Consider the following 22421-nt stretch of genomic DNA (forward strand, 5'->3'; position numbering starts at 1 on the left):
TGAAAACCAATCCCGTTACAGATTTTTACTAGGAATAGAAATTGGTTCATCTGCTATAGTTTCACAGTGCAAAGGTGCACTGTATCCAGCCTGTAAGAGGTAAGACAAATTAAGGAACAGTACACCATAACTATTTTTTTATTTTTTTTAAGAATTCTGAATTATGTACAAATAAATCAAAGAGTTGTCCTTCGGGATGGTTCACTTAGTTTGGAGGGTGGACTGTGATCGATCCCCCTCAATGTCTTTTGAGTCGAATCCATCGCATAGGGCTTGCCTAGTGCGGTTTACATTTTCTGTGTGGTTTGCAGGCTATTATACAATGGGGTTTACCCAACGCGCACAAAGTGCTCGCCCAAAGGACAGAAGTTGTAGCGACTGCGAGTTATCCTGAAATTCCAAAAGAAAATAAAAAAGCTACACAAGAAAATGTATGTTGCGCAGTCAGAATTTGAATTTTTATAGATTTTAAATTTTACTATAGTAATATCAAGTGTTAGTAATAAGATATTGATTTAGGTTTTGTGCATGTTTGGTGATATTATTGTTATTTTAGTAATACAAATACAGAGTTTGGACTCTTAGGTCAAACTCGTAGATGACCCACTACAAAAAAGTCATTATTTTACCATTCAAATTTCTTATTGAAAAATGTATGTCTATTTTTATAAATATTTTGATTGAATTGGTGAGAAAAAAAATAATTAGTATTTTTAGAGGAAAAAATAGAAAGTTATCCAGTATTTCAATGAGAATATATTATCAGTGAGAAATGAATGAGAAAAAAATCATATTTTATCATACAATTTTTCATTGATTCGCATAGCGAAAAATCTTTATTTCTAATAGAGATTTTCTAGCTCCGCCCTTGAATTGGGGATGGATAAAATTCATTCACTCTAAAAGATCTCGAGGTTAAGCTCATGAGAATGCAGAACCTTTGGTAGGAGTTGGAGGGGGACCCAGATTTGAAGTTTATAACTTCTTATGGTGACCTCAATTAGTTTATATATAATAATAATTGAACTTACGATCAAATATCTACAAGTACTTAATGTTTTTTTTTTTAATATTTATACAAAGCATGTGTAAAAGCTAATGTTTCACATGAATATGTTTACAAGCGTTTCTCCCTTAGCTTGAATAGACCTTATATAATGCAAATTTGAATTAATCTAGGTATCATATGGTATAAAAAGGAGTGGTAGTAGTCATTGGCGGATCTAGAATTTTAAGGTTATGGGTGCTCTGAAAGTGGCCGAGTCAAAAATATAAAAAAACATGTTAACAGTGAGATTCAAACCCGGACTCAACAACATTAAAAGAGCCTTAAACACCCACCCAAGAGCTAATGGATCAATCGGATCATTTGTTTATTAGGTGCTGGATCTATGTTAATTTTATACAAATACCTCTTAATTTCTACATAGATATATATATATATATTCCGAGACGAGGATAATGGGTGCTCGAGCACCCGACGGACTCTACGTGGGTCCGCCCCTTAGTAGATGAAAGAACAAGACCTTCTCCCCATCCCTTTTCCTTCTTTATCAAAGGAAATAATGAAAGCACTAGAAGTATAGGGAAATATAAGCTCTCATTGTCACCCAACCATAAATGGTACATTATACATCATCCCTTTTTTGTTCATAGTTATCTAGACTTGTGAAAGCAACTTCCAGGACAACCCCTTCAGGTAGACCATTTATTGTGGTTCTCCTAATAATAATAATGCCAGACAGTCTAAAATTCTTAAACAGGACAATCCACATATATATTAATATTCCCCACCCCCACTATACTTTTTAGGACTTGAAGTTGAAGGATATATATATATGCAATATAATGTGTAGGTATTTGCAAAGGCGGCGGCATGTATATATGGAAATTAAGGAAGAATTAAGTTATTAGTGGCTTGCAAAGATGAATATCCTATCAATTGTGGAAAATTGCTTAGCAATGAAGTAGTTAGATGGCTAAAAATGAAGTAAAAGTGGAAAGAAGATGGACTAGTGGACTCAATTAATGGCTAGGGTTTTAAAGGAGGTCTTGTGAACATCATAAGCAAAACACAAAGAGAAATAGAGTACTATTTAAAAAAATGTGATGACGTGATTAAATATTCCTGATTGAGTTTGAATTTTGTGAATGAAAAATGTTTTATTCTATTGTGAAATTACTCCATAAAATTGTTAAAAGTGATAGGACAAGATCAGTGCGGGACTTTTAATTTGTCATTTTTTAATTAAAAAAGTGAAATGAGTCTTGCTCTTGTATCATGTAAAATTAAGTCTCGAGCCTAACTCAAACCACAAAAATCAGCTCAACGGATATAAGAAATCCACCCATTTTATTAACCAACAATGTGCGACTTCGGTCCTTCTTTAACATTTAGAAGAGGTCTTGCGAACATCGATAACAAGTAGTACAAAGCATAATAACCAACCAAGGTACACACTGTGTGATGATTGGGAATTACTAGAGTACACCTAGTTATGCGAATGAAAAAAAATTAGTAGTACTTAATAAGAAATGCTTTACTTACTCTTTAGTTAATAAGACATCCTATATATCCAAATCAGTAAATTTTGCATTCTAAATGCTGGTAGAAAAAAGAAAAAAAACCCAACTAAAAGTAGATGGACAATAATGGCTCAATGGGTAGGGTTTATAAGGGAAGTCTTATAAACATCATGAGTAGAAAGTACAAGTAGAATTTTTCTTTTTTCTAATGAGTGTGTGCTACACTAATACTAATATGATATTTGGCTCGAATTATTCATATCCTTATCACTATCTAAACTTGGTAGAAAGTCATGCTGATGAAGAAAAAAATAGTGGGGTAATTAGAAAGAGGGGGTGATGGTGGTGTTTTTTTTTTAATTATGGAAGAGATAGGTATCTACTCTTTTGATTGAAAGTGACATTTAGTTCTGAGCATCCTGGTCAAAAGTTGCTTTTGCCTTCACAAACATTTTCTATAGACTGACTGACTACTCGTGAGGAAGAGGCCATCGTAGCTTCTGCTCACGCAACGCAACCCTTACTGTTGTAATATATTACCTCAAAAATCTGAGGTAGTAATATGTTTTGTTACTTTGAAATACTTTTACTTGTCGACTTTGAAATTGGCCATGTATAGTATAATTAACTTCATTAATACCTTTACTAGAGTGTTGAATTCGAAAGGATTTAGAAGGATGCTTTGTGAATCGAGCAAACAACTAAATACAAGAAAATAGATATAGAAAAGGTCTTTTGTGTGAGATATAAGGTGAGTTTTATTGAATAATAAGTGAATTTCTTACTTATTTTTTTAGTGTTTACTATGTGAACGGAATGGGAGAGGAGTGATGGTTCGGGGTACTGTTGGGATGGTCAAATTAAGGAGGGGGTGGTAGTGTTGGAAAGAAATAATGAACTTAGGAGTTGTTTGATTTGAATTCAAGTTATGATGAAATTAATTATGATGGGATAAGTTATGCTAAAATTATTTTTTATTGAGTGTTTGGTTTGTTGTATTTAAAATAATAAATCTTAAGAACATATAAGTTTACAAAAATACCTTTTATGGATATGAAAAGTAATGTATAAAAAGTGTTTAAAGGGACATTTTTGTCATTTAGTCATTTTATCCCAGGATTACTATACCACCCATGGGAAGGGATAACTTATCCCGATAGTAATTATTAATTCCGGGATAAGTTATCCCGGAGTTGCCAACCAAATAAAAAATTAAGTGACACTATAATTTAATCTCAGGACTATTTTAAGTTATTTTTCACACCAGACGACCCCTTACAATATTACTTTTCGAGCTTTTTTTTCTACTTTGATTAAAGAAGTCATTTTTTTAATTTAAAAAATGAAAAAAATTCTAAAACATGGAATCAACCAAAAATGAAATAATTGGAAAATATGTTTTAGAAAATAAAATGTTTTTCTTTCGTACTAAACAGGCAAACACACTCTATAGACTCCAAGTTAAAAGAGGGAAATTAAACTCTTGTGGAACAAAAAAGAGGGAAACTAAAAGGACAATAATTTTTCATCTTTTGAGTTGAGACTAAAGGCAAAAGCTAAGAAGCAAATAATTACTCTCTTGTTTATTTTATTTTTATTTTTTTTCACATTAGAGGGGAGAAGGGAGAAAAAGGAAAGGAGAAAGGGATGTTACTCTACTGATAGAGTCTGAACCCCTTCATCTCAACTGTGGGAAGCAGATAATTCACTAAAGTCGGTTAGTCCTCAACAACAACATACTCAGTAAAAAAAAATTATGAAGCGTTTAAGAAAAGTATAGAACCTACCTTGCCACATAAAAATAAAGAGGTTGTATTTGAAAAACCTCGACCTAAGTACTACATATTAACAGATAAATTACAAGTCAACTAACCCTCAACCCCAATATTTATTTCAAGTTGTTAGGGATCACTTAAGGGCTTTTTCCTTTTCTCCTTTTTGTTCTTATTTTACGGGGAAGATGAAGGTTAAAGAGATGGTGGATGATGGAGCTAGGAAAGAGGGGATTGAAGGGTATTTTTTTTTTTGTCAAAGTATGTGTCAGTGCTGTCACGTGAACTTGAAGCTAAGGGGAACATTTAGAGAGTGTTTGGATTGACTTCAAAATTGGTCAAATCTATTTTTAAGTCAATTTTTACTTTTGAAAGTGTTTGACAAATATAAAAAATAATTTAAAATAAGTAAAAAATAACTTAAAATAAGTTGAAAAGTGTTTGATAAGGTAAAAAATAACTTAAAATAAGTTTAAAATGACTTAAAATAAGTCAAAAGCCAAAAGTAGGTCTTCCCTTACTTTTTTTTTGAATTAAAAGTCATTTCAGTTTAATTTTTTATTTTTGACATAAAAACTACTTTTTTTTAAGTCAATCCAAACGGATTCTTAGAGAAGTTTTTAGCTATGATTACCATTCACTTCACTCGTATAAAAAATCATAATACATGAACATGCTATTTAACTTAAGCTTTAACTGACAGTTATATCTTTTAACTTTGATTGTGCACGAATATACACTTAAATTAATATAAAATTTAAACAAATAGACACATTTGTTCTATCTAACAATGGTGTGTCTTACATGTATTATGTCATATATAATACATATGTTTACTTATTTAATTTTATACAAATTTAAATATTTATTTATATACACTCAAAATTAAAAGGTATAAATGCCAAGCTAAAACAAACTTAAATGACACATCTATATATTATTTCAATAAAAAATCAGTTGTAACTATACAAGTAGTAGAGTGTCCCCTCCACTCTTTTTTCCCCCAAATTCCCTTTCATACTTTAAAACTCCCACATGAGAAAGCTAGAGAATGTTTTTTTAAAATTTTTATTTTTGTGGTATTTGCACCAATTTACACATATTTTGATTAATTTTATAGAATACTTGTCATCACTTACTAGCAACATAAATGGAATTACTTATTATTTTTTTTGTTTCTATTAAAATTTAAACGTGAAACCTCATGATTCCTAATTATCCACTTCAGTAACCACCAAGTCACACCAACCCTTGGTGCAAGCGAAGCCTTCTTTATCTTTATATCAGATAGGGGACCTTTGTAAAATGGAAGTACGGTTACACCTCTCTTTGTCTCTTTGCAGCTAATAACATAACATGACTGCTCTTTATCTTCATCTTTCTTTCTTTGTCAACAAGAACATACACCACCATGGCTGTCTTTCTCACTAGCTAATATATTCCAGCTAGCTAGCTTAAATACATGGTGCTCAAACTCGCACGAACACAAAAATAGCCACTAATATACCTATACCTAGCTATTATTATTATTATTATCATAATTAAGCACACACCAAGCAACATACATGTAAAACCACACATTTCACCTGTCCTTCTCAACCAAAAAGCTATGTTATCATCATTATATTAAAAAAAAATAAAAAAATCACATATCCTTCCCCACTTTCTCTATGTGCTATCTTTGTATTCAAAATTTATATATTCAAGAGAATTATGAAGAGTCTCTCTCAAAAAAAGTTTTTAAATTAATTTATAACGTTTTTTTTGTTGTTGATGAAGCTAGCTAGCTAGCTTATTAAAAGTGACAAAACTCAAGAAGGTGATGTTTGTGGTTCTTTCAAGTTGAATAGAAGTGTAGTAGGTTGTCCTTATCAAGCAGTTTTTTAAAGATGTACCCTTCGAGCCCCAATATTTCCAGCTCTTCATCTTTCTTTCACATTAATATTCCATCTCCTTCTATGCAATATGAACCGGAATTCATCCAATATTTCCATGACTTTCAATTCATCCAACCTGCAGCTTACGATCAGAATAATTTGGATACCAATATTACGGCAGAAGAAGGTGATCATAAGATGGAAGAAGATGAATTGATCATGAAAAGCTGCAAGAACAAGAAGGATGAGAGTACTAGTACCACTACTACTATTCGTAGGAAAAACAACAAGAGAACTACGAGTGGTACTGGTGTAGGACCTTCGAAGAAAGATAGACACAGCAAAATAAACACGGCACATGGCCCAAGAGACCGAAGAATGAGACTTTCACTTGAAATTGCTAGAAAATTCTTCAATTTGCAAGACTTGCTTGGGTTCGATAAGGCTAGCAAAACTGTAGAATGGCTACTCACAAAGTCAAAATCAGCTGTAAACGATCTCGTTCAGAAAATTAGCAAAGGAAAATGCAGCGCTAGTACAAATCCTAATATTGGTGTTGTATCATCTCCCTCCGAGTCATGTGAAGTCATATCTGGAGTAATCGACGAATCAGCAGCAACTAATAATACTCACAAGCAACAGAAGAAAAAAAAGTCGATTCGTAGGGCAATATTTCATCCAGTTGTTGCAAAGGAATCAAGGACAGAAGCAAGGGCAAGGGCAAGGGAAAGAACAAAAATAAAGAAAAGCCTAAATAATAATAATGGTGATCAATCCATGGCGCCTGATGAGGATTTAACAAGATCATTAGGATCTTGGAGTACTACATTTGAAGATCATCAATCAGGTATTCAAGCCTATAATAATACTAACAATATTATGAATGCTGTTGATAACTTTAATTTGGTGGATACTAGCAATTGGAGCCCATTTATGTTCAACTATCACCAAATCAATACTGAAATTTCTCAGGAGGTATGTATTAACTTAATTAGATTATTATTATTATTATTATTAATCCGATCGCCAAATATTTATTTTTATTTTTATTCTTCTGTTGCAGCATCAATTGACAAACTTCCAGTATCCTGGCAAGTTATGGGAAGCTTAATTAGGGCAAGGAAGTTCTACTTAAGCTTGTTGATTTAGTGCAACTTCAGAAGAAGGCTATTTGGTCATGTTGGTAATGTAAAATGAATTTGTCTATTTTATTATTGAGTGTATTCCATGAAAAACAACTTGTATTTTTCTTATAAATAAGCTCATCTTTTTCTTTCAAGTCATTTTCAATAACAAAAGGAAACTAGACTTATGTCCATTAATAATTAATCATTAAAGATGGGAACATTAATCCACTAATTGATAAGTAGTTCCATTCTTTGACAGTTTACCATTTAATCATCAAATTGACTTTATGTCAAAATCCAAATATTATCATAAAAAAGTGAAGACTTCTTATAAAAGTCCTAGATCACACAATATCTTTGTAGTATTTTTTGGAGGTAAGGTTCGATCCCCTCGTATAACCTATACTTTTGATGAAATACAACACCAAGACATATATGCCTAACTAAGAAAAAAGAACAAAGATATTGTTAACTAAGGTTTCTCTTATATCTTATTGATTCTAAACATCTCATATATATTCAACATATAATTAACTTAATTTCATAAAGTCAAAATTCTTCTATAGATAATGTTTGGATAACTGTCCACTCATATATATAATAATAATAATAATATATATATATATATTCTGATCATGAAGTTTCAAAAGGATTCCAAAACTATTATTTGCATGATAAGATGCCACACATATAGAACAAATTAATATATTTAGCTTGTTGCAATTGCAGTAGTAAAAATTAAGATTCGAAAATATTATACAATCCAAAATTGTAACTTCTTTATTAAATCTTAATATTAATGAGAAACAGCATGTATTAATTAGCGGAAACATAGGGAAAATGAGCTTGAGGTGAGATTAGATGGAATTTAGTTGCCAGAAGTAACCAAGAAACTACTCGACCTAGTACATCTGTAATAGTGACAATGATAATATTGAACTACGAATGATTCAGATAACTAGGCTTAATGTTCAAGGAGAATGATATAATAGATAAAAAATATGACACATAAAATCAAAATAGTAAGGATGATTGAAACAAAACAAGAGAAGTGCTACTGGTGTGTTATGTGATAGAAGTGGTATCTTACCAAAGTGATGAAAGTCAAGCTCTACATACAATAGCATTAAAATCAACAAAATTGTATATATAGGAGTTAATGCTTGGCCTCTAAAGTCAAACATATCCATAAAATTAGCATCATAGATCAATATGAATTCTGTGATGGATGTATTGTCATAGAAGATTGGACAAAATAAAAGGTGATCAAACCACATTAGATAGAAGGTGCAAGTAGCTAGCTAGTACACATAAGATAAAATGAGAAGATCGCTTGAGATGAGCCTGAAAGTGTGAGAGTGTTAAAGAGGACGAGGTAGAACTAAAATCACATTGAAGGTATTAGTCTTGAAAGACCTACAATCTCTTTGAATCCATAATAGTGAAAGAAAGATCTCTATATATAGGCGATACCAAGTAGTTGGAATTAATTAGTTCTAGTCATGTTAGTATACTAAGTCCAATATTTGCTCTATAAATATGAGTCTACTAGACTTGTTAGTTATGTATATGTTAGTAATAGTGAAGAGAACTTCTACAGCTAGTAAACTAGGTTTTATAACATTGAATTGATCAGATGAGCTTAAATGAAGCGACATACATATATAGTAAGGGTTCATATGGTATATCTCAACTTATTTGAAACTGAGGCATAACACCATACAGATTTAACAAAGTCTATAGTTTAATATTAACGTAATTCATTGAGAGTTGGCGTAGAAAATAGAGGCCTTAAAAGATCTTGTTTTCATGAAATCAATCAAATAATTCTCCATATCAACATCTGATGTATGCTAGTGCAGGAATTTTAAATCATCAGTCATATTAATCCTTCATTAGTTATTCCTTGTTTCTTGCCTTTGTATGGCAAATCAAAAGGAATAAAATGATACTGGTAACTATTATAGCACTTGTTAATTAGTTATATCATTCCATTAACTAAGTGGATGAAAAGACAAATTTATTAGGTGTATCAAAGTAGTTTGAGATGAATGGTCATAAATATGGCATCGTTTCCAGAATCATTACTATGATCCTAGCATAGCATATCCCTCTACACTGATTTGAGTGCCAAGAGATTCTCTTGTTTTAGTAATTGTGCATTAATTCTGAGTTTTCTGATAAAAGAAATCAATCTTGGACCTATTTCAACCCTAAAAGTTAGCTCGTGATTAGGGGGAGATTGTCCAAGACTGTATAAAGAGACCGCACGTCAATCCCATTTTCATCCGACATGCATGTGAATCTTCAACACCCCACTTCCCAACATCGGTAAATAAGAAGGGAGATGGGTCCTGCTTTAATACTATGAAAAAGAAATGGATCTTAAGTCTAACTCAACCTAGGTTGCCCTAGACCATATAAGGGATCCCTTTTTCATCCGATGTGAAACGGTCTTCAATACTTTCAGGGTCATTTGTTTGGGAACAAGTTATCCTAGGATTAATTATTCTGGGGTTAACTATCTTGGATAACTTATCCCACCATGTATATGTGATAACTTATACCGTTACACTATGATATAAATGATGGGATAAGTTATCTCAAACATGACATCAAAATTTTATCCCTGGACTGTTTATTTTTATCATTCACGCCAAACAACGTAACCCTTGATTGACAAAACTTTTCAATTCTACAAAATTAAGGTTTAGTCAAAAAAGTCAGAGAAGAGGATAATGTTGTAATATTGAGGGATGATTTACTAGGTTACATTCACAGTATTTGATCTTTACTAATAATAAGTCACATCTGATCTGATCAGTGACACACCAATTAATGTCCTAATAGTAACTTTTCCACTATTTCAAGACGTAATTTAAATTTCAGGTACAAGACAAATAATTAAGATAATGCCGACTACTTCAATAATTATGATTTACTAGTACCAAATGATTTACTTTCAAGAAAGAATTTCCCAACACTAGTTTTTGATTCATTAGATGCATAAAGGCTACTGATCTCCCATAAATGCGCGCAATATAAAGAGTATGATAAATAAGGGGTGTTTCATTACATAAAAAATGACCTTTAGAGATAATTAATTAACGATAATAGCTTAATTGCCGCTAAATATGTATTGTCCCTAAAGCCTATAGGGACATTGAATCCAATGACAATTAACTAATGCAGGTAAGAGTTTTAATACTCTTTGTTAATGTGCATATTTATTTTCGTTAAAAGCTGTTTTTACTTTTTATTGTAGTGTTCATTGATATAGGATGTATAGTTGTATACTATTGAATCAATTATGTCATTGACTAATCTAGGCAAAACAAGATGTTAGAGAAATATGGATATGGTAGGGGTCTTGCCAAAGCCCCCCCATCACACAGGAGGTGAACACTTCTGTGCGAATGGTTTTTTGGTATAAAAAAAAAAAGATGTTAGAGAAATTAAAGGCATCAAATTGGAATAATTTCTTCAATTTTCTTAATATCATAGTTTAAATTGATTAACATGAAAGGTTTATGTCCTCCTCCGTACATGGACTTTGGGATGGATAGGGGTCATGTCAAACCCCCACACCACCTCCGGTTAATATAGCACTCATAAAAGGTTATTAATAGATGAGGATAAACATATGGGTGGCTTTGAGAACCAAGAAATAAAGGTAGTGACTTATATATAGTACCTGAAAATGATTCCTTAATGAGCATAAAAGGTTAAAAGAAGAAAGTTACTAAGAAATAAAAGGAGAAAGGTAATGGATAGGTTAAATGAACCAAAAAAGGAGAAGCACAAAAGTGGGGAACAAGAAATTAAATAAAACATATCCTCATAGGTGACATTCCCAAATGATTTATCTTTTATTTTTTTTGTGACCAACATTTTTTTATTCCTAAGTTTCTCCTCAAATATGTAGAAAATATGCATATAATTAGACCTGAAGAGAATTAATTAGGATCTAATTAATTTGTCACATCTTCTTGTAGCTTTGTTAAAATTGCAAGGTTTCTTTAGTTTACTAATGTAATTAAGTACACTAGATATATCCCCAAAAGAGGATGTGATGCGGTGGATAAGGTTACTCCTCCATCAAATAAATGTTTCAGTTTCAAGCCCAAGATATGAAAGAATTCCAGGTAGAGAGTGCTACCCCTGAATCGACCTTACCCAGATTCGAGTTTCATTATGAGTATCGAACACGGAATGAAAAAGCAAAAAAAAAAGAAGTACTTACATAAACTAAAAATCAGGATTGATTTTAATTATATATAAACAAATAATTAATCTAACCTAATTGTAATTATACTATATATCTCTATATATAATCTATATAAAGCATGTTACAACAAATATACAAAGCATTAGCATTTGGATCTTGAGGAGTGCTTCTCTCTACCAAAATAAGTGTTATCTTAGCAAAAATCATGTTTATTAAGAACTTAATAACTATAATGTGTAGTTTATAAAACTATTCGGATTTAATAAATGTTTTTTTTTGAAAGTTGAACATTTTTAAGGATATGAAATTTAAAAATATAGTTGAAAAAAAATACTATTTTTTATCTTAAATTTTTAAGATAAAACTTATTTCGGGACAACATTATTTTATTAACGAGACACTTATTTTAAGACAGCAAGAGTATCAATTTACTTAAATGATCGTATATATATAAACCAAGTGATTTAATTTAAGTCATTGAGAGAGTTGTATATATTTCCCATCCACCTTTATTCCCTTTATAGTTAAGTTTTGATTTGCGGATGTGGAGACAAGATAAAAGTAAAATTTTCATTATTTAAAACTTGTTATTATATGTAAGACAGTAGATATTTATTTTAAATGATTATTGCATATAATTTTACATAGATTTTTTTTGATTCATGGGTTTTTATATTACAATTATCAAATTCATGTCAATCATCATATATTTTAGTTGCAACATAAGATTTGTTGAGTTAAATTTTGTTTAAAAACACACTTTTCCTTTCTTCTTTATAAGTGACTATAAATAGTCAAATATTACACCCTCGTTTTTAGTTTATTTATTTTAATTTAACTGAATACAAAAATTAAGGAAATAAAGAAGTTTTTTCAAATTTAATATTTTTAAACTAAAGATACATAATATATCAAAATGTATTTTAAACTTACTATCATAAACACATGTCACATTAAATATTGAAATTCAAAAGTTATCAAATTAATTAGTTTTTTTTTTAAATGGACTGTAAAAAAGTAAAACTGAAAGAGACATGTTTTTTATTACATTATATAATTTTCTCCAATCAAAACATATGATGAGTGTTCTACAATCCACACATGACACTTGGAAAGAATCCAGGTTGAGTCCAAGTGACCAAAGACTCAGAGTCTCAAACACAACCGTCTATTGATTAATATTATCGATGTGAAATATCACATGTAAAATTTATTTTTATAAATGATGATATATGTTACTATTGCAGGCCCCTCTCTGCTTATGCACTTCGTCTTGCTCTCCTCGTGGAAAATATAAATTTAGATCGAATGTAATAGCTTTAATTTAAATAGTATGCTTATTATGATATTTTAGTTTCATATTATTTTGAATTTTGAATTTAGAATACACTTCTACCGTTGTACTTTCCACCGACCTAAATATGGTAAAGTAAATCCTAGTAATAGCAGTAATATTTGACTTGGAAGAACTTTACAGACATGATATGGATTCTAAAATCCAATTACTTGGTTTAATTAGCTGGAGTTGGAAATTACTATTAATTTTATTTTTTTAAATCCCAATAAAATTCACCTTCTTTAAAGGAGGCATTAGTGAAGATTCCAATTTCTCAATACTTAGATTTAAAAAAATAAATAAAGTGAACATATATATGATGCTAAGAATTTTTTATTTAGAAAAAAATTGAATTAAAAGCAAGAAGCATGATAGTGTCGCATTTAGAGGCAGACCCACATGGAAGAAGCACATATACCAATTGACTTCAACAAAAAAGCATCCCTCAAGGGCACGCAATCCAAGTTGTGATTTTAAACAGACAACCTAACGTATGCAAAGTGATGCTCAAACCACGCGTCCACTAGGTGAGCTTCATCCAACTATGCCCTTCTATTTAAATTTTTATGTTAGTATACATCAGTTCTATGGGTACCTTAATAAAATCTTCATACAAGCATCTTCAACTAACGTGCATCTGCTTTTAGGTATGTCTAATTATCTTTAAATTTTGGATCCGCCTTTTTGAAACCACCCAAGTGGTAAATGACCATAGTACAGAGTACAGAGCATATTTGCAGTCAAAATTAATGAATTGTGGGAAAGAAGAGGAGTGTATGTTTCTCAGTGTACTATCCGACCCACGGCGACAAAATTTTGAACCTATGGTGGCCCGGGCATACCATATTTGGTCCCCCATCCTATAAGGTGGAATTAGCTTAGCTGCAGGCACCTACAGCACAAATTTAGGGTTTTTGACCTATCATATTGCTTCTTCCTCACTAGGGTTTCTGTATATACACGTGCTCTACCTGCACCCTCTTTGTACCATGAACTTCTCTGATATTTTCTTCTAACCCTAGAAGAAAGATAAAACTAGGGCTCAGATTCCATGGGGAAGGGTGAAAATGGAATAAATGCCTAAAGCATTTCAGATCCGTTTGACACTAACATGAGTTGTGATGGGATAATTGAGATCCAAAATTTAAAATTGAATCTATCTCGCTCCAATACAGATATTGGACAGTATTGGTGTAAAAGGTAAAGGAGGAGCATCTGAAACTGTAATTGGAGAAAAAAAGAACCCTGAAAATATATGCCTATAGAATTTAATTTGGAACTCTATTTTTCTGATGTGATGAGAAAAAAACAAGAAAGAATCAGATGCTAAACTATGCTACAGATGATAGATAAGTTCATCTAATTAATTAGAGTACCATTTTTTGGTTCTGCTAATTTGAAGCCGCCTGAAGAACCCTAACCTGAGAGAGCGCCGCGCCTGGGGAGAGGCTACATACAAAAATGACCGGCTCGGCTGCAAAACCAAACAGCTTGTCATTCCTTTTTTTACACCATTACGTGGCTAGAATTAACTGGCCACCGCCTAAGAGGCTAAGACTAGTACAAGTGAAAAAAATAATTCATTCGCTCCAACTTAAAATCTTTAATTTTAGAAAAAATCATCCAACTTAAAATCTTTAATTAAAATTGAAAAAATTCATTCATTCATCACATCGGTCACTCTCTATATAAAAATATCTAAAGCCTTTAGTTGAATGAAGTAACATTAATATTTTTGTAACAATAAATATTACCGCTAAAAGAAAAATTTATTGCTACTATCTTTTGTCATAGCATATGCAGTTGATGAGATTTGAGTGCTCTAGTTTAGTACGAATTAAGGTGTTCCACTGAAGTATAGTTTATAATAATCATATGGATCGTACCAAATACACACTTGACCTAATTGAGATAAAATCAAAGGATGACACGATTGCAGAAGCTTGTCAAGGGTCAAATTATATGTGCACACCACCAATAATAAGAAGGCTAAAGGTCACGCATGGGTCAAATTAAATGATCAATCACTTCATTACTTTTATACTCAATAGAGATGTCAAGTACATTCTTTTTTTTTCCTACTTCCCCTTCATGTGGTTTAGTGTAACGCACATTATATAGCGCCAAGCAAAATAATTGAACAAAAAGCTTGTGTCAAATGTTGTCTAATCCTAAAGGACCCCCTTATCCTTCTGCATCAGTACTAGCTACAAGACGAATACTAAAGGATATATAGGACTTTATTATAAGGAGAGATGTCAACATTCTCAAAAGCAAAAATTAACAATACAAGATTTTTTTATGTGCTTCTAGAGATACCTAACGTTGATGATGTCTTCATCACTTGTTCATTATCTCTTTCTTTCCGAGACGGAACTAGAGTTCTAGTTACGAATTCGATAAAATATCTACATGTGTTAAAGAGATTCACTTAATATGTATAAATTGATTCAAAACTGATAAATTTAAAATTTTGAGTATGATTTATCATGTTTACAAGTGTCATTTTGTATTACTTATTACTCTAGTACTATTGCAGACATTGATGTCAATATTCGGTTGGCATCTTTTAGCCTACAACATAGCCTGTCAAATGGGCAGCTTTAACATAATTCTTAGTAACATTAATATGCTAAAATTAAGTATTGTTCTAAGTCCCATCACTAATTATTGGTATCTTATGATAATCTGTTTCTCAATATTGTTCTAATAGTATAGCTATTTGAGTGGAAACTATTATTACTTTGTTAAGAATAGAAAGGAGAGGTGGAATTTAAAAATATATAGATAAAGAAATAAGGGGGGAATCCTTTCTTTTGATTCTAGCATGTGCTCGTTTATTTGTCAAACAACAATAATTTTAGCTGATAATTATTGTGAGAATATAACAACATATAATCGGTCTGAAGAGAATAGTTTGTATTCAGATCTTACACCTATGATCTTGTGAAGATAAAAGAGGTTGTTTATGATGGATTCTCAAATCAAGTAAAGAATTCCAAAACATGTATGAAAAGGGAATAGTAATAGTGAAGAAGTAATGATAAAAGTAATGGTGAAAAGAATACTGATAATGAAATTTAGACAACGTTAGACTACCTAGTAACCTTCTATCATAATCTTTGACCTACATACTCTTATCTAGGGTCACATACTTAATTAGTAAAGTTACAAGTATGTCATGTAATGCCTAATCACCTCTCCTCAATATTATTATGAAAATATACATCACTTAATCATTGTAAAACCCCAAATGTGAGAATACAAAATATGTCTCGCAATTATTGATTTAATTAGTGTAAATATCAAATACGAATAAATATCGTAATTACCTGTTTATTAATTGTTTTCATTACTTGCATTGTTCTGCATCAAAACTGCACTCCTATACAATAGAGAGTATCAAATTTCATGCTTTTAAGAATTATTTTATCTCCTACATACTTGGCAATTGGAATGAACAAAGAAAGCCAATACATGAAGAAAAAATATTGCTAAGAAATCTTGGTCAACATTTTCCATTTTTTTTTTAAAAGTAAAAAATTGGGGTAGGGGTAAGGAAAAAAGGGGAAAGAGGATCAAAATAGGACTTTCGGGAGTGAAAATTCCTAATAGCAAATCAATTGAACGACTAAGATATTCCGATTATTTCATAAACATATAAAAAAAATTTGAAACATCTAAATGGAACCCTCTCCCGGAGCAAACTCAAGCACTTGCTATTCTTCGTGGCCCAACCCAAAAGTATATATTTTTTTCCAAAAAGAAAAAAGTATCATGTGCATTGTATATTTGACTTAATTATGCGTAATTGACAAACTAATGTTAATGTCTCATGTTTGTATTGTTTCGAAAATACTTTTTTTCTATGTTGATTTTGCACAAATATCTTATACCAAAAATATTATTAAATCCTAGACGTCAAAATAATCATAATAAAGAATATTGAAATGTGTATAGAGTAGGTAGCATAGGAATTGAGTGAGAATCATGAGAATTGATATTCTTTACAAGCCATATCTACCCATGAGATATCGCCGTACTGATGGGCCTTAAGGGTCACTGTGGGCCGGATACTGCTCTATGCCTCTATGGTCATTTCACTTGGGCTATTCTAGAGGTGGCAATTGGAGTGGGTTGGGTCAAATTTGAACGGGTCATAATGGGTTAAGATAATAAATGAATCAAAGTTTGATTTTACCCAAACTTAAAGTGGTTTGGATTGATTTGGCAGGTTGAATTTGATTTTTCCACATTTCATGTGAACATTCTTCTACATTTCGCATAACGTAATCCATGTATCTTGATACCAAACACATTTTGAAATACAAATACATCGGGAAAAAGGCGAGCGAAAGAGTCATGAGATTCTCAGATACATGCAAATCACACTTAGAGAGTGTATATGAAATAAACTACACCTAATTTGATCCATATTTATCTGAGATACACGTATCATTTTTTTCAACTTTAACTACAAAATAATTTAACTTTTTTAAAACGTCAACTTCTATCCTCTTTCTTTTTTTGTTTCAACTTCAACTAAATATTGTTCAAAGGTCAAATAATATTTTATATAGCTTAAAATATAAAAGGAGTAAGGATAAAATAGTAGGAGTACGGGGAAATCCCCAAAAAGCTGGAGTGAACAATATAAATGGGCCAGGGGCCTGTTGTTCTCAGTTGGACTATTAGGTTTACTTACTTAAGGACATACTTTTACTTCATTTAGCAAACTTCTTAAAAGCCCAAATATGGGCCTGATCCCTCTTTACTTTTCTAGAATGATTACCCAATCTACATTATCATCACTACTTTTCCCTCTATTAGCAACAACAAACTTTTTTTTTGCTTGATAGAAAGTGAAGAATTTAAAATACACACAATGTCACTGTTAAAAAATTATGTCTCAATTTATATGAATTAGTTTGACTTGCGGTCAGGGATGGAGCCAGTCTTCTGTTAGGGGTTCATTCGGCGGAAAATATTACTATTTATATATGGTTTAAATTATTTTTTATGTATATATATAGTAGATGTTGAACCCCTTTCAATTAGTTCGTGTGTTTAGTTCTTCAGATTTTGAATCCCCTTAAATAAAATCCTAGCTCCACCACTGCTTGCGACATAGAATTTAAAAAAAAAAAAAAACTTTTGAATTTTGTGGTCTAAAATATGTCATAGATGTTTGTGTGGCTATAAATCATTTCATTAAAAGTAAAATAAACGTTTTAAAATTAAATTGTTACAAAATATAAAAGTGTCATTTTTTTTACAACGGACTAAAAAGAAATGTGAGTCATATAAATGGGGACAGAAAATTTATCGTAGATATTTTGATTGAATTTGTAAGAAAAGATAAAATAGTATTTTTTTCACTAGAGAAACTATTTCCTACCATACGTTTTTCGGTGAGCTGGTTCGGTGAAAAAATTATATTTTAGAACATAAATTTTCAATTGATTCATGATGAGAATAACCTTTATTTCTATTAGTATTTGTAATAGGATTATGAAATTTGTTTCACTAGTCAAATAATATATTCACATGTAAAGACAAAAAAAACTACACTGTATAAGAACCCGTTTGGATTGGCCTAAAAGTCTGTCAAACCTACTTTTAAGTCAGTTTTTAATTTCTGAAAGTGTTTGGAAAATATAAAAAATAACTTAAAATAAGTCAAAAATGACTTAAAATAAATTATGAAGTATTTGGCAAAGTAAAAAATGACTTAAAATAACTCAGAAACCAAAAGTAGGTCTCCCCCTTACTTTTTTATTTTTTGACTTAAATATCATTTCAATTTGACTTTTTTATTTTTGATTTAAAAGCTATTTTTTTAAGTCATTTCAAACGGGCTCTAAATCTAAAGGAAAGAAGACAAAAAAAATTCCGTGTCTCCTTTTTGTTGCAGAGAATGAAGCCTGGAGTTCCACACACTCCTCTTTTTAATATCGTAAAACGACAAAACAATTTAAGGAATGTCCTAATCATTGCGTCTTTTTTTTTAATCCCTAATTCAAAAAAACATATAACTAATTACTCCATATCTCTTTAACATGAGTATCGGTTTACCCACATGGGTGTCCAATCTAGTCTAGACAGTGGCGGAGCCAGAATTTCTAATTAAGAGTTTAGAATCTGAAAAAATAGACACAAAATAGTTAAAAGAGCTTCGACATCTACTATATATACTTAAAAATTATTTTAATCATGCATATATAATATAATCTTCGGTCAAAGGAGGTTCAAAAATGACCCCCGAACTATAAGGTGTCTCCGCCACTAAGTCTAAGGTAGTAATTATGATATGCTTAAAAAATATATTTTCATACAAAATATTTTTGTTTCGTACCAAATACACGCTGATAGTTGTAAAGTTACAGCTTCATTCAGGACAAAGTGTTTGATTCAAATGATATCTGCATTTCTGGATCATAATCATATTTACTCTGAGTTTTAATCTATGCATGAATATGTAAATAAAGTTTTACAATTAAACCATTTATAAAATGTTTACTAAATCTCCTGATATACATTATAAAAATAATAACAACAATAACATGGCAGAAGCACTAGGAAGCCTTGCTAAGTTTGGAGGGAAAGTTTGTAACTAAGTTTAATTTATTTATTTTGGTAGTAGATAGTTATAAATATTGGGATTCTTAAGGTGTAAATAAATGAGAAAAAAGACATATTTTGAATTGCACCTCTTTATCTAACTCTTTCATTGTTTATAAATTCAAAAATCTCTTACCTCATATTAAGGGTCTTTTTTTTTTTTTTGACTTACTGTTGCAAACACAGTTTGATAACAAGATCATGGTATGTAATATATTTTATTTTTGAGTTAATCTTATATTCTGTCTGTAGAAGACTAAAAAATCCCAGTTATTTCTACTCCTTTTAAATAAAATAAAAACTAAAATCCTTGTAATTTCTACTCTTTTTGTAACTCAATTTGAAGATATAAAAACCTAACCATTTTATTAAATTTATTTTAAAAAAAACATAAAAACAAAAACAAGAATTATTTTATCTCATATCAACTATTTTTGTTATTTTCACTTCACAATACAACACCACTCAAGGCACAACTTTATTTTCATATAAAAAAAATGCTAGTTTTAGCTAAAAAAGTAGAAAATAAATAGTTCTAGAAGAAGAATGAGAAGTGATTGAAACTGACCTTAAATCATGCCCTAATAATATTCCATCTTCATTTCTTTCATATTTTGTACAATTTCTAGCTGATAAAAAAAAAAAAAGTCATTAACAAGTACTTACCACTTATTACATATTATATATGATGATTTTGAGAGGAAAAAAAATGAAAACATTTAATTAGCATAATGAGATTCCATATTCTTATTCTTTCAAATTCAAAAACCTCTACCTTATAGCTTTGCTTGAGCCGTTAGCCATCGAGAATCGAGTAGATAGGCCATAATACCTTAGGGTTCGAACAAAATCACTCATTCTTCTATTATAAATAGATGCACGACACCTTCAAACCAGGGCCGATTTTAAAGAGTAGAGAAATCGACACGTGTCTAATGTCCCAAAATTTAAAGAGGACCATTAAAAAAAATACTCATATATTTAGGTGGTACCAATGAAATACAGTTAAAGTAAGAAACTTCTTATAAAGGCTAAGAACTATAAAAAAAAAAAAAAAAAAGTGTTTACTGTAGCATTAATGAAAGTCGATAACGGCACGTAATATGACGGGTCTATTTTTCCAACAAATCCCTAAAAGAAAGATTGCATAAATCAATCACCCTATAACTGCTATTAATTTTTAGGTTGTACCTCTAGGGGATAAGATTGATATACAGTCCTTCTACCCTTATTTAATTTTTCTGAAATTCAAGTTTTCAATCAATGAATATGAATTAATTTATTGTGATTAATTAATTTAACCAATGAACATTAATCATTTACTTAGCTTTTCTAAGTTGATTAAATATATATTTTCAAGGCTAATAACTCACAAGGGTAAAAAAGGAACAATATGATAATTTATGCATTGATTTTATGAAATGACAAGTATTATGGACCAACTATTTATAGAAAATGATGACATATAAAATGGGACAGAGGGAGTATTACTATTACAACTTTATAACAAAATGTAAGGGGACGTTTTTGTTGCACGGGATTGGACAGATAAGGATATTATATTTCGTGAAATTAATTGTCGTGTTTTATACATATATGATATAACTAATCTCATCATTTTTAATATATAATAGAATAAAATAATCTCAGAACTAATTATTTAAAAAAAAATAGTCGTCGTGTTCTATAAAATCATATTGTTTTTATCTTTATCTTGAGTATTTGTTATTCTTATACCACCGATCAAACGATCCATAATTTGAAACGACGGTAGAGTTGTCTTTCACGCATGGCCGACCATGTTCCAGATCATAATGTATTATGCAACACGACACTCTGAGATATGTTGAATTTAAATAGGAATTTGGCTTATAGAAGTTAAGAACGCAGTTTCAAGTTTTTTTTTGGAATTTTCAAATTCCAATATATCATTATTATTTTTTTTAAAAGCAGGTTTTCAAATTCTAAATCATGGCTCAAAATTCGAAATGAACACATGGAAAGACTATATTAAAGAATAACTAATTATTATTATTTAATAAAAAAATTTAACTAGTGAATCTTTGTAAAATTATGTATATGTGAATTTATAATGATACTTGATCGCAAACATTTATATATATAAAAGATTATGCACATATGATTATTAACATTTAATACAATACCTTCGATATTTCGATATCTTATTTATGAACTATAATTTGATAAGATTGTATTAAAATTTGAGAGTTTTGATAGTTCACAAATTGTGGGTCATTATGTTTATTTTTAAAAAAAGTCAAATTACATAATAGAATAAAATTTCATTTTAAAATCAATCTGACTTCAAATCATATCCGGCCGATCAACCTAACCTTAAAATAGAAAACCTTGATGTAGCCTCGTTATGAGCTAAGTTGGCACATAAGTACTCCCTCTGTCCCTAATTACTTGTCCACTTTTGAATTGACACATCTATTAAGAAAATAATTAATGACATAGTGGGTTTACCATTTTACCCCTATTAATTATCAAGTGGATGAAAAGTTCTACATTTTTCAAAATAATTAGTCTGTTAATTGAGGGTATAATAGGTAAAAAGAATTTGTCTTTTCCTGATTTGTCAAACTGAACAAGTAATTAGGGACAAGTAACTAGGGACAGAGGGAGTATAAAATTAAAATGGCGTGCCAATAAGAGAAACAAATCCTCATCGTTTGACAGTCCATAGTTATTAGCAAGAAAAGAAAAGGAGAAAAAGTAGATTCAGTTAATACTCCCAAGTCCCAGCAATCAATCCTCTTTATGAAATTGTAGGCTGCTTTAATTTGTACTGTAAATGCTGAGATCTTGACCAAAACATTACTGTTTTTTATTCAAATATAAAATTAATCATAGTTAAAAAGTTGAATTGTACAATCTATATGTACATCACAGGTTCTAATTATTATTTTA

The 22421-nt window shown here is 30.5% G+C and overlaps 1 protein-coding gene and 1 long non-coding RNA gene across 5 annotated transcripts; one reads left to right on the forward strand and one right to left on the reverse strand.

Annotated features, from left to right (window-relative positions):
* On the reverse strand, positions 1-20466 carry LOC102606372 (uncharacterized). 3 transcript variants are annotated; one of them, XR_001472757.1, is made up of 5 exons: positions 20263-20466; positions 20056-20116; positions 16199-16251; positions 14243-14340; positions 1-390 (listed from the first exon to the last, which is right to left on the reverse strand). It is a non-coding gene; the product is annotated as an uncharacterized lncRNA (long non-coding RNA). The 3 variants fall into 3 exon arrangements; XR_366868.2 differs by lacking the exon at positions 1-390 and adding an exon at positions 6683-6767; XR_001472756.1 differs by lacking the exon at positions 1-390 and having other exon boundaries at positions 14131-14340.
* BRC1A (transcription factor BRC1a) lies at positions 5162-7483 on the forward strand. Of its 2 annotated transcripts, NM_001288104.1 has the most exons (3): positions 6188-7022; positions 7093-7150; positions 7239-7483. In NM_001288104.1, the coding sequence occupies exons 1-3, from the start codon at positions 6188-6190 to the stop codon at positions 7246-7248; spliced, it is 903 nt and encodes a 300-aa protein (NP_001275033.1). In that variant the 3' UTR covers positions 7249-7483. The 2 variants fall into 2 exon arrangements, with proteins under 2 accessions (XP_006341644.1, NP_001275033.1); XM_006341582.2 differs by having other exon boundaries at positions 5162-7150; positions 7239-7452.
* Positions 20467-22421: the final 1955 nt, after the last annotated feature.

Source organism: Solanum tuberosum, unplaced genomic scaffold (assembly GCF_000226075.1).
Source record: "Solanum tuberosum cultivar DM 1-3 516 R44 unplaced genomic scaffold, SolTub_3.0 scf00026, whole genome shotgun sequence".
Taxonomy (NCBI): domain Eukaryota; kingdom Viridiplantae; phylum Streptophyta; class Magnoliopsida; order Solanales; family Solanaceae; genus Solanum; species Solanum tuberosum.

Excerpts from the sequence above, each read along its gene's own strand:
- BRC1A (XM_006341582.2), top strand. The coding sequence starts at position 6,188 with ATGTACCCTTCGAGCCCCAATATTTCCAGCTCTTCATCTTTCTTTCAC. Across the intron at positions 7,151-7,238 it reads ATACTGAAATTTCTCAGGAG|CATCAATTGACAAACTTCCA; the intron begins GTATGTATTAAC and ends CTTCTGTTGCAG.